Source organism: Sciurus carolinensis, chromosome 10 (genome assembly GCF_902686445.1).
Source record: "Sciurus carolinensis chromosome 10, mSciCar1.2, whole genome shotgun sequence".
Lineage (NCBI taxonomy): Eukaryota > Metazoa > Chordata > Mammalia > Rodentia > Sciuridae > Sciurus > Sciurus carolinensis.
In genome coordinates, this window is record NC_062222.1 from 88,646,970 (window position 1) to 88,660,222 (window position 13,253).

Genomic DNA, 13,253 nt, shown 5'->3' on the forward strand with positions numbered 1-13,253 from the left:
TTTTTTTGTGTGTGTGGATGCTTTTTTATTTGCAGTTTTTTTCTTAAAAATACCAGTATAATAAAATTGCCCTTCAGATGTATCTATTTCAAAGAATGTATGCATAAATTGATAGAAAATATTAAAGCAAAGCAAGACATAATGGAGGTGAAGCACAGAATGTTGTCTTAAACTGTTTTTCTCCTGGTTATTTGTAAACCTCTCAATGTAAGAGAACACAAGCAATTAAAATAATTAACCCCTGAAATTATCTGACCCATGCTAATGTCACTGGAATTAATTGCATACATTTGCACATTATATACTGTCTAAAATACTTAAACATTCTATTAATTAAATAAATGAATTAAATCACGACATCTTAAAAGTACTTGACACAGTACAAATCTCACTTCCCAAATTCTTTAACTCCCTGAAATCTCAGATCTACAGCCTCTATATTTAGATATTCTGCAATTTACTTCTGAAGAAAATGTTCCGTAATTCTCTTCTTCAAGCCGCTAAACTATGGGAAGGACAGAAAGGGTCAATAGCAGTGAGCGATATGGTTGTTTAAGAAACTAGCCACGGACCAGCAGAGCCTGCGAATGCGCGGCTATGTGACGACAAGGTTGTTGATGCCACAAGCCTGTGAGGGGCAGCAGGCAATATGCCAAACCAAGGGACCCGCATCTCCGAGGGCCGCCGGCTGAGCTAGGGCTGACTCCCCTTCCGCCTCCCGGGATCTCCGGTCTTCGCAGGCGTCGTCAGGAGGATTCTTTGCCCTAATTATCTGGGGAGGAAGACGCGCCTTTCCCGGAGACCGCTAGGCAACACTCACCACGGCAGCCTGCAGATTACTTCCCTCCGTGGGTGTGTGACTTCGTCTAAGCAACTCACACTTACAGTAGATTCTCACTGGCGAGGCAGCGAGCACAGAGGGGCGGGGGAGCTGGGAAGAGGAGGAGGGAAGGAGGGTGGGAGGCGCAGAGCAGGGAGGCAGAGGAGACGCCGGAGCTCCAGACACAGCAGGAGCGCGCCGTGGCGGTGCAGTTTCAAGCTCGCCTTCGCAGCCGCGCACACACCGCCTCCTCGCTGAGCAGCGGGAACCGCAGCAGCTCGGTGCAGCCGCAGCCCAGCTCCGCGCTCCTGTCCGCTTACTGCCGTCAGTACCGCCCCTCGTCAGCACTCAGCCCGCAGCTATTTCCTTCTGCCAGCCTCTTTGAACTCTCTGGATCTTTGCCTTTGCTCGCCTCTCTCTCTCTCTTTTTTTCTTTCCCTCACCCCGTATTTTCTCAACTCCTCTCTCATTATCCTTTACCACCCTGCTTTTCTGTCCTCTTTTTATTGGAAATTTCATCTTGATTTCAGATGATTTGCTTTCCTTACCCTCGTCAATTTCAGCACTGAAGACTGAAAAGGAACCTTTACCTTTCCCCCCAGTGGCATTTAAAATTCGCAATTCTTCAAAAGTCTTAAGAGGCAAAGGGACAGGACGCAGGACCCTCTCCGCACCCTTGATTGAGCCCAGTCAAGAACAGTACTAGCAATCAGAACTAGTATTTCATTGAATCCTACTGAAGAGGAGGGCGAAAGGAGCCAGAAGCAAACTTCAGCGGTATCCGCGGATCTGTGGTTCCCGCATTTAGAGGATCCGCGTGCCAGAAGGCGTAGGAACCCACGGGAGACAAGGAGGAGCCCCGAGTCTCCTTCGCCCATTCCTCAAGGCCAGAGCTGTGGACTGAAGTGTGCGGGACAACAGCCGCAGAAGAGGGTAGGAGAAGATGCGGGGCTCCCGGCCCCGGGGTGCGGGACGCCGAAGGCCCCCGGGCGGCTGCGGCGGCGGCACCCTCCGCACCCCTGCGTCTCTGGCCGGCTGCTACTCCGCACCTCGCAGGGCCCCACTCTGGACGTGCCTTCTTCTGTGTGCGGCGCTTCGGACCCTCCTGGCCAGCCCCAGCAACGAAGGTAGGGACATGGGGGTGGGGACCGCAGCCACCTGGGGTGGAGGGGTGAGGCGGGGCCTGGGGGAGCGGGTCACCGCACTGTAGAAGCTGCTGCCGCGGACTAAATCTTTCTCCTCTTGTCGAATTTTATTTGTCGTCCGGCTTCGTTGGCCTTTTCGTTCCCTCTCCACTGTCTTTGATCGCATTGTTTGACATTAGCTGCGGAGTGCCTGGGAGGAACCTGACTGGACCGAGGCTGATTGGGGGCTGGGAAGTTGAAAGCCAGGAGGAAAGAGGGGTCTGAGACCCGCGCTGGGAGGTTGGGTGCGGCTAGATCTCAGGGCGCCTGGAGAAGTGACATTTCGGGTTTAGTGAGGAAAGCAACGACAAGGATCTCAGGACAGGTGGAGCTTTTAGAAACCGTTATTTGCTGTTGGTGAAGGGACACGTTGTGGGGATGGCTTTTGCTTTTAATTTGGGGGAAAGTGTCTGCTGGGAGCTGTTATTTAGGGCATTACCAGCTGCTATTCTGGGGTGGGTGGCAAGAGCTTTTATTTTTCTAGGGAGGAGAATGGCAAAGGACAAAAGGCACCCCCCGCTTTGGAGGGCCCTTCTCTTTGGGAGGTGGTCTCGCTGTCATACTCAAGAGAAGGTAGAAGAAGGCGGGAAGGTGGGATGCCGCGGCAGGAGAAGGGGAGAGGAGTGTAGCTGCTAGGAAGTTGCTTATGGAACCCACCGTGGTTTATCTCGTAGAAAGAAAAAGACTTGCTTCAGAAGCACGGGGTCCTGGAGTGCACGGGGTCCTACCCCCATTTCTGCTCTCGGGACCATAAGATTGTCCGCGCCTTCCTCTCAGAGAGTAAAGCCAGGCGCGGAAGCAACACCTGTGTCGCTCTGGATGCTCCTGGAGCAGTGCTCAGCCCACCCAGTGCCAGTCTTTTCACCCTCAACCCTCCGCCCTCTTGTCACCTCCAACTGGGCTCGCTCCTCTTTCACACCAGTACTGCGCTCGGGTCTCAGCTCAAGGGCGCATTCCGCGCGATTCGGGGTGTGAGAGTGTCGAGAGCAGGGAGCATCTCAGATCTGGATCATGGTTACCAGGAGCGGCCATCGCGTAAATTTAAAAAAAAAAAAAATTAAAATTAAATAAAATAAAAAATCCTGTGCCTTCTTTGGAATGCTGGGGTTTCGGTTTAGAGCTGTGGATGTGAAGTATGAGGCGTAGAACCTTAAAGAAATTCCTTCCACTCCTGGGTCAGAAGCTGGACCAGAAAGATGAAGCAGCAGCCGCGGAGTCGTGTGTGTCCTCGTGATTTGCACGGGTTCATTCTTGGCTGTAGGAGAACGCGCTGAACTGGTATCGGAGCGCTACCAGCTTCCAAAGAACACAGCCAGTGCGTGGTAGATCGAGACTCCCACCCCCCACCCCATGACAGAAGTCTCCTCAACCCTAAACTTAGTTTTTAAAAAAGATGATCCAAGGAGTATGTATATCCACCGATAGATATCAATACATACATATGTAATCTCCCATGATTAAGCCAAGCAATATGTATTTTCCCTTCCCGATAAAGTTGAAAAAAAGTGTTTTCTGAAGTCATAGACTTTTTATTAACATCTTATTCTAGATTCATTTGGCTAAAAGTACCAAGAATTCTAACAGGGTTACGGGTCCTTTTAACTGTCTTATTCCACGAAAAGGAGCATCCTGGTTAGACCTAAAAGAGATTCAACCTTTGGTTTTCCCATTTTAATTTCAAGTCTTTTTCGGCAAGTGTGTTGGGGGAGGGGAATTGAGGTAGAGGGGGTGGTCACTGTTAGAAAACAGAAAGGAGTGAATTCTCAGGAAAAGTGATGCTGAGTGGGATCCAGGATTCAAATTATGGGGAGAGGAAAATCAGGCAGAAGGAAAAGGAAGGAAGTAAGAAGTAGCACCAGTTTCCTAAGGTGGTGGGATCTCGTGCAATGGAAACTGACTTACGTTAGATTTCATGTCCACAGGTTGTACAGTCTTACCAAACTAATAGGACACACAGCAAACTTGAACTACAGTGAGATAGGGTTGGAGAGAGTCTATCCAAATCTAAGCGGTACTTTACCCATTCAGTGCTCTAAGGACACCTAGAATAAAGTGTGCTGTTTGGGACACATTTTATGACATATACATAATTAAAAATAAAATCTTATCACTATCTATGACTTTATCTAATTTATCCCATCTTTGCCAGTTTTCCATCATTCCTTTAGTATCATCTCACACCTTTATTTCAGTTCTGTGAAATCCAGTCTTCTCTTTTGGTTCTCCTTGTTAGTGTTATTATAAATACAGTAGTGAGATGTATTAAAATATTTGTAGCAGCAGACTGCTTGTTTTATTTAATTAGTGATTTAGATTAGAGTTTTCAGTTTGTTTTTGTTTCAGGATGAACTTTGAAAGGCCAAGGAGAGAAAGAATTGATGTGCACCCTAAATTCTTTAATAACTTACTCTCATACAATTTGCTCTTACAACCTAATAGAGATGTTTAGTGATTTCAAAAACTGTTGTGTATGAGCATGTTATGTATGAGTATATATATATATATATATATATAAAAACATATAAATGTATGAGTATATTTTTAAAGATTTCATCATGTAAAAAAACATGTTTCAAGGTGGAAAGAAATGTGAGTTTACATTCACAATTGATATTTCTGTCATTATTAGAATTTAACTTTGATAGACATAAATAAGCAGTCTTGGATAGAAAAAGCCAAGCTTGTATCTAGAATCTTGGATCTATAATATTTATAATAATTAAATTTATTAAGTAAATATTAATTATTTATTTAATTTAGAATTCAATTTATCTCAATTTAAATAAAATTCATTAAATTTATTTAGAATGTGTTGATTAGCATACAATAGAGGAAAATCTATTCATTAGCCGAAATTCTAAGCAGTTTACAAGGTAATTATATCTTTAGTTGTCTTTTTTACATAGGTATAAGTTACAAGTGGAAGAAATCTTCAATCTGTAGTACAATATAAAAAACTTTTTATCATAAAATAGTTCGGAGACATATTTACTTGCCTCAGATTGATCAACAAGGACACCAGTAGCAAGTGTATGAACCAGAAAATGTTAATAAATTTGATAGGTAACGGGGGAAGTCCATAGTTATCAATTTTTGGAGGTGGCCCTGAACTTATTCAGTAACTGCCATTTTTTGCTGTCTGGAGATATATTTGTAAACAAGCATTATTTGACAAGTGCTTTTCTCAGCAGGGATTCTTGGCCAATTACTGCTGAACAGCTCTGCATTGAAAATGATTCACCCACAGTGAATCAAGCTTAATTCATTGAAGCTACAGTCAGTAATGTCCCAGTAAAGTGCTTCTGACAGTTGTCAGCAGTTTGTATTTGAAAAGTCCAGTGTCTTGTCTCCAAATGTTTTGTATGTTTGAGGAAGTGGGATAGAGGTGTTCTGGGAAAAGAAACACATAAGGAGGCGGGAGTCTAACCTGCTTGAGAGACAATCAGAAAATTGTAAATGTTTTCACTGGAAAGAGACAGGAGGAAAAGTTTGTTTTGGACTCTTTCTTGGTTTATAATAGGACCAGGCCCATAAAACAGATTGGAGGACATAATAGATTTGTAAAACTAAATGGCTTTATTTTGTGGCCTTGTCCTTCTGTTGTAATTCATTTCTTTTTAGATAAACCGGCAGGACCCCACAGAAAAAGGACAGTAAAATCACTCCCTCACCAGGACACTACTGAACAAGAAAAGAGAGCCATTACCCCTATTTGAATCATAGATTGTTGGAACCAGAAGGGACCATGAAAAGTTTGGGCTTTTCACTTAATAAACCATGAAAAGGAGGAGAGGGGGAGGCTGGGTCTTGACATTTTAAGCTCTTTCTTAGAGGTCAGAGTGACAGGTAAGAGGATTTCATTTCTTCATATAAAAGAGAAGAGGGTGCACAATTCCTGAATTTACAATGGGGATTTCTTCTTGACTGGAAATTTCCTTGTAATTTTATCACCTGTAAAGACTATTAATTCTTTATTCTAATTTACATAGGATATAGTTGGATGGGAAAAGAGTTCACTTTCTAATATTTAGAAATGCACTATTGAACATTTTTACTTTATTACTACGCTCTACAAAATGTAACCATCTACAGCATGTGGTATCTTTACATACAATATCAAAATAAACCATGGAGGTAATTATAGATAAACATTCCCAACTTATTCAATTAAATATTTTATTTGGTATTACCCACTGTTGAGGAAATGAATGTGCTTTTTGTTATTTCCACTACACTTTTGCTGTTTGTACCACTTGAATGTCTTTTGTTTGTTTGGAGTGCATTTTTATATATTTGAAGCTTGAATAGCTAAACAATTTCTCTCATTTGGAAAAAAACTCTACTTTTGACTGTAAAAATAGAGAGTATAATGTGCATAAGTATATTAACTATAACTATTTTTCCTTTTATGAGTCAAATTTAATGTTCTGTTCTGAAAAAGAAAAATATGCTGTTTATTTTTGAAGAAATAACTACTTCTACAAGCATAATTTTTTAGACATTATCTTTTCAGTTTAAATTAGCAGATATATTATACTTTATTAGTGAATAGTTTGAATTTAAGTTAGTCAAGGTATTTAATTATTTGGAAATTGTTACATCATTTTTGATAATACTAAAATAGACTTATAATGATTTTCATGAAGCATGAGAACTAACTGAATATCAGACTGAACATCAGAGTATAAATATCAAACTTTACTTATTAATAAAATTTGATCGCAGTATTACCTTTACTTTGTCTTTTCAGAAAGTGTGAATTATGGTTATAAAAGTAGTATGAGAGTTAAAAATGTAAATTGTTACCTTTGAAACTCAGAATGATTTTTACTGATCTAAACATGTCTAGTGAGTATATCTATCTCAGTAGGGGTAGAAGGGCTCCTACTGATATGGTCTACTAGGTATATATATATTTAGTTATTTCTTTCAAAATTTATACAATCAAGAGGTTAGAATTTCTTGAAAGGAGTTATTCTAGTCTGTTTTATTCATACACGCATTTAATGGATAGTTAATTTATATTAAAAAATATACCATATGTTCTATCCCAGTCTAATGTAATTAAATATAGTAAACATTTATACCAATTATGGATATATATAAAGGTAGGTTATAAAAAGAAAGATAAATTCTAAAGGCTTTGTAAACACAGATTGAAGTGGTTCATATTTTTTGAAGAAGATTAATGATACCTTTAACATAACCAATAAAATGTGCTTATTCACTGAGATGCATTAAACAAAATTAATAAATAATGGGAGATTTTCTGATGTATTCATAATAATTTAAAAAATACTATATAGCTTTAGTGCTGTAAGAAACAATCTTTAAAGTACTATATATCATTAGTGCTTTTAGAAAACTGGAATTTTTGACAGTTATTTGCTGTGACCATCTTTTCTGAATTATTGTTTTTATTGAACATGTTTATTTCAAAACACAAATTTTCTGTGTTTAAGTTTTTTTTTAATTTTAAATTTCCAAAACAACACAAAATATAAGTACTTAGGAGAATCTCCCTTTACTTTGCGTTTACTTTTCTCTTTTTAGTTTTTGATTTTCTAGACATTCACTTATTCAGAGTTAATGAAGTACATTTAAAAATTGTGAAGAAAGCAAAATGAATTGCAGGTCTAGGGGTATAGCTAAGTGACATAGTATTTGCCTAGTATGTCCTGGGTTCAAGCCCTTCCCAATACAGCCCCCTCCAAAAAAAGAGAGATTACAGTGTAAGCATTTTAAGTATAAATTTTGAGAAAGTGCTCACTTTAGATAATTAATTTATTAACATAAACAAAGTATCATTTTAATGGAGAATTTTTTCTCAAAAAATACAGTAGCATTTACTGATGTCATAAATAATACGGTGAAATAGCTATGTTGCAAATGGTATAGGTATTCTTCAATAATAACACTTCACTGGAATTTGCTTCTTTCTTTTGAGACCAAAGATTTCACATATAAAGAATTTATTAATCCCAACCATTCTTATCACATAAGACAGAAGATATGGCTCCAGTTTAACATTTTTATTTTAAGTACCAGGGATTAAACTCAGGGACACTCAGCCACTGAGGCACATTCTCAGCCTAACTTTGTATTTTATTTAGAGATAGGGTCTCATTGAGTTGGTGAGTGCCTTCACAGGTATGAGCCATTGTAACTGACTAACATTCATATTTTAATAACAAAATGTTTAAATGAATGGTTTAAAACATAATTCTGATTGATGAATTTTGTGAAAAATAAAGATTTTAAATTCACATTTAACTTATTTCACTATAATCTTAAAAAATTCTTACCTGTATAATCTTTTAGTATAAAAATTTAAGCTAATAACAAGTGCTATAAGAGACAAACAATTTTCATGATTTCTGGTAAAATGTTTAGGAAATTGCAGTCTTGTTTTTTTTTTCTCCCCTAAAACCTCAAAATTTTCATCTAGTATCCCTAATGAGACTCCTAGGTGTAAGAAGACATAAAATGAAACAGTAATTTAGTAGGTTGGAGATTTGCAGATTAAAAAAACTGTGGTTTAGTATGATGGCATTTATTAACTTCCATTTAATGTTAGTTTTACTTTTTGAAATGATTTTTTATCTTTAGTAACGTAAAGAAATCATAAAGAATAACACCTACTGTTTAAAAATGGCATGAATTGGGCCTTTGGAGTACAATTTGTTGTATTACATTTAAAGAAAACCTACTAAGTTCTGTTTATAATTAAACTTTTCTGTAGCTCTTCTTTTCCTACAGGGTCCACAGCCTTTAGTCCCTTATCACTCTATGAGTTACTTTGATATTATTTAAATTAATCCTTAATGAAACAGTGTACAGAAATTTTTTGAATGAAAATAGTATACAGGTCATACCTCTTTTGTCTGTGACTCAGTATCCATGACTTTAACTATCATGCACTTCTTAAGCATAGTTTGATAGCTTGTCTAGGCTGTGGATATGTGCCCATGGATGTGTTTGGGGTATGTGGAAGGGAAATGGTAAGACTGGAGAAAAGGTTGGGAGGGGTGTCAATATAGTATCATCTTAAACTAAATATAAATCAATATTTGGCTTTTTTTCCCTCTCTTATATAAAGAGAATACTACACCTACACACAAATACACACACGCATATGCACATTTTAATTTTATATCAGCTTTGTTATAACTCTGAACATACAAACCACAAAACAAAACGGAACAACAAACAAATAAGAAACGCTTTTTGGTTAAAATTGTTTCAGATATTTAGGTTTTATTCATCTACTTATTTTTTTATATTGGTGCTTTACAGGTATATGTAAAGATAGAATTTATTGTGGTATATTCATACAATTCTGTCAGATTAATTCTCTACTTCCTCCCTTTTTCTATTCCTTCTCCCTCCTCCTCAAACTCCTTCTTCTACTGATCTGTCTTCTATTTTCTTAAGATCTGCCTCCCTCCTTTTTTTCTCTTACTTTGCTCTAGTTTTCTATAAATGCTTAGAACCAAACAGAAATTTCTTCTATTTTTTTTTTTTTGTAAGATCTGTTTTGTTGAGACATGCCAAACACTTGTGGCATTAGACACCCCATGAATTAAATAATTGGGATTAAAGTGCCTGTAATAATTCTAATTATGTTTCAGTTGCTGGACTATTGCCCAGGTCATCTTCTCCATCCATCAAGTTTGTCTCCAGTTCTAAATAAACTGGACCTACGACTCTAAGTAAATAATTCTGGTTTAAAAAAAAAAAAAAAAAAAAAAAACCCAAGAGCCAAAACCTGAGGGTTGAAATATTTTGCATATGCTTTGTGAGAAAATGTTCCTACTTAGAAACATGTTTCAGGCTAAGTATTGGAAGGTTTAGGGAAAATACAGTCTGTTCTTTTACTCAAAGATGGGTAATGTCTTTTTCTCTTATAATTTCACACTCATTTTTTCATCTGTCATATCTCTCTCTAATTCCTTCCTTCCCCCACAAAGGCAGCATAAGAGGGTAAAGAGCCCATCCCTGATATGTTCCAACATCCCACAGGAAACTGATTTCAAATAGGTGTTAATATATATTCTTTTTTTTTTTTTTTTTTGTAAGTAAATTGGGGACCTCGTCTCTGAAAGCAAAGAATAGAAAGTATCCAACTCAATAATACATTTTTGTTTAATCAGAAATACAAAAGTTTAAGATGTCTCTATCAGCTTTGCCTCTTCTTAAAAGATTCACCAATTTACTTTGGACTGGCTGAACCTTCCTGATCCGGGATGCTTGTTAATGTCTTTTCTATGGAAAGACAAACTCAGCAGGTAGATCTGGCTGGCACCAGCAAAGCCCAGCAGTCCCCAGCAGGAGCTGCTCTGTGAGCCAAGTTTAGCTTTCACTCAAAGCCCTTCCCTCCTGTATTAGCTGGAAAGGTGAGGCCAACTGCCTGGTACTGTGCAAGATGACAGTAGACTCTCATCTCACTCAAGGGTTTCACTCTAAGCGGTGTAGTAATGCATAATGAGTCTCCTAGAAAAGTGTACAGCCAGCCTTCTGGGGTAGGGAATACTTGAAAACTGCTGTGTCCAAAGGATCTTAGCTGTGTCTAGTCTCTAACCACCATATTTGATTTCTCTTTAAGGAAGGGAGGGACAAGAACAGCAATAAAACTAAAGAAATTTCTTGAATATGCAGATTTGGAAAAACTGGTTTTGAGTTAAACCTCTGAAACACAGTAGGGAAAAAAAATTAGATGCTATAAAATCATAGAAAAATCAGAAAAACAAATAAAACTTTGGTTTTGGAATCCCAAAACAAAAATTTTGTTTTTATTTATGCTAGTCTCCATCACTTACCAACTTTAAATTCTCTGGACATGCATCAATTTTTTTAATCCAGTTAATTTATCTGTAATATGCTGATGATGATACTACCTATAACTTTTGTGGAAAACAAATGGAATGAAACAATTTTCTAATTGGTAGAGTTCTACATCAATATAAGTTGTATAGGGGCAGAGGAAGCCTAAAAGTAAAATGGATTAAATGCTCTGAATAGCCCATGTATGTTAATTCTTTGTTTACTGGGTAAAGATAAAGGTAAAAGCTTATATTATTTGATGTAATTTCCTTAAAACATAAAAGAATATCTTGCTTTTGCAAATACAGCAGAAACATGGGTCCATGAACACTTTGCCACTTAGTGGCATGGAAGTGGCCCATGTTATTGAGAGCCCTGTGGCTTAATTTTAATTAACCTCAGAGTAAGGCTGCCTCTTGTGGAGGTACCTGAGAATTAAGAGATGCAAAGACCAGGAAATCAGCTTTGCCATGTCTTAGGTGTATGGTCTTGACCTATCCACTCGTATTGCACATAGTTCAAATGGAGATGTTAAAGTACACTTATGAAGTGGCTATGAAAAATATAGCTAATATATTAATATAATAATTATATTATATAATTAATAGCTATTATATAATATAATAATTTTACATAGGTTACCCTGTAAAATTCCTAGAACTACATGGATACACAACAACTCTGAGTCCCTGTTTTTTTCTTTCTACTACATGTGGGGTATTTGAGCCGTAATTTTACAGTCACAGGTCATCCATCTTCCTTGAACTGGATATTTAATAGGAATATGGGCCAGGAAAACAATTTCACAAAGGGAAATGTAGAGTAAAACAAGATAAAAAACAATTATGTGACACTGTCCTAATTTTGTTTTCCCCATTATTTAATGTTGAATATTGGAATTTGACTAGGAAACCAAGGAGAAATTATCAGTATCAGGATCATGGATTGAAAATGTGACACTTAACCTCATTTTTCCCCCAGGAAGATGGAGGTACATGTTTTTGATTAGTCATAGAGCATATCAAGAGATAAAATCAAGTATTTAGGATATTAAGTCTTAGCATAGTATTAGTTTTACCTTAAAAATATATATGTATTATGTATGTGTATATATCATATATGTATAACACATACACATATGTATATAACATGTGTGTATGTTATATATGTTATATATACATATTTTTAACAATTTATGTATAACCATGTATGTTATATACATATATGATATATACATATACACATGCATATGTAATATGACTCGATATAGAGAGAGAAAGTCATTAAAATGACCTGACAGATAATGCTAAAAATTGGAAAGTTGGGAGCCTAAAATTCTTAGAACTTTTCTGAAATAAATATCTGACGCTATAACTTGACACCTCAGTTTTTGATTTGAAATATACAATTGACGAACCCATTCAGTGATATGTTGAGTTTAAAATATTACTTAGAAACATAATTGGGTTTTTATGTTTTTGGAGATGTTTCAATTTCATTTTCTGAGGGCTTATCTTTTTCATGTAGATGGACAGAAACAGATATAAGGAAGTTTGAAATGTATCGTGTTCAGATTTGCTTGTAAAATGTTTAAGTTTATGTGCTCATGAAGGCACATAGTTTATGCCTTAGTCTTATCTAATATTCATTACTGACTTACTGAGTACCAAGCATTGTTCTAAGTGTTTTACATATGTATTATCTTCCTGTAAAGGAGCCTAGGAAACAAGCATTATTGCTGTTATTATCATTATTATCGCCTTGTGTTTTATACATGAGAAAGTGAAGGCAGGGAATAGTTAAATAATTTGCCCATTTGAAAGGTGGGGGAGGCCACATTCAAACCCAGGCAGTCTGACTCCAGTAATGCTTTTACCAGCTCTTCTTCAAGGGGAGATTGTTGCCCTCCAGACTTCCATAGTCACTCTGACCTTTGTCCTCTGAAATAAAGGTTTAGTCCAAAGACAGTGAGATATACAGTAAAAGTATGTTCAAAAATTCATATGGTGTTCTTCATAACTCTATTAAACACTGATTTGGCCCATGCTAGCATTTCCCCTCTTGGTTGTCTAGACCTCCATTAGCACAAGGCCATCTCTCTTCTCATACATTTCCTTCTTTCCATTTCAAGGCATATTTTCTTTACTACTTCATTTGTCATCTGTTATTTTAGTATATAAACAATTCAATTCCCAATTCCTAACCCAGAAATAGATTCTAGATCTAGATTTCATTACACAAAATTCCATTAAAGAAACTCTTTTCTCCAAACAGTGCAATCTACTGCTGATCACTACTCCTTGCTCTCTTAGGAAGAGAGTGGAGTTCTGAAAGTATATTTTTACTCTAATTTTGAAAAAACATACTTTTTCAGTCTGTACTACTTCTCATAACCAGAGAGGGCACTATGGAAAATGTATTCAACT

General features: G+C 37.2%; 1 protein-coding gene across 7 annotated transcripts in view; it reads left to right on the forward strand.

Annotated features, from left to right (window-relative positions):
• Nucleotides 1-1,023: 1,023 nt before the first annotated feature.
• The window catches only part of Epha5 (EPH receptor A5), a 345,949-nt gene continuing 333,719 nt past the window's right edge, over nucleotides 1,024-13,253 (forward strand). For all 7 annotated transcript variants that reach the window (XM_047566737.1, XM_047566736.1, XM_047566738.1 and 4 more), the window contains exon 1: nucleotides 1,024-1,947. In XM_047566737.1, the coding sequence (XP_047422693.1) occupies nucleotides 1,764-1,947 (184 nt within the window). In that variant the 5' untranslated portion in view covers nucleotides 1,024-1,763. The remainder of the gene's footprint in view (nucleotides 1,948-13,253) is intronic.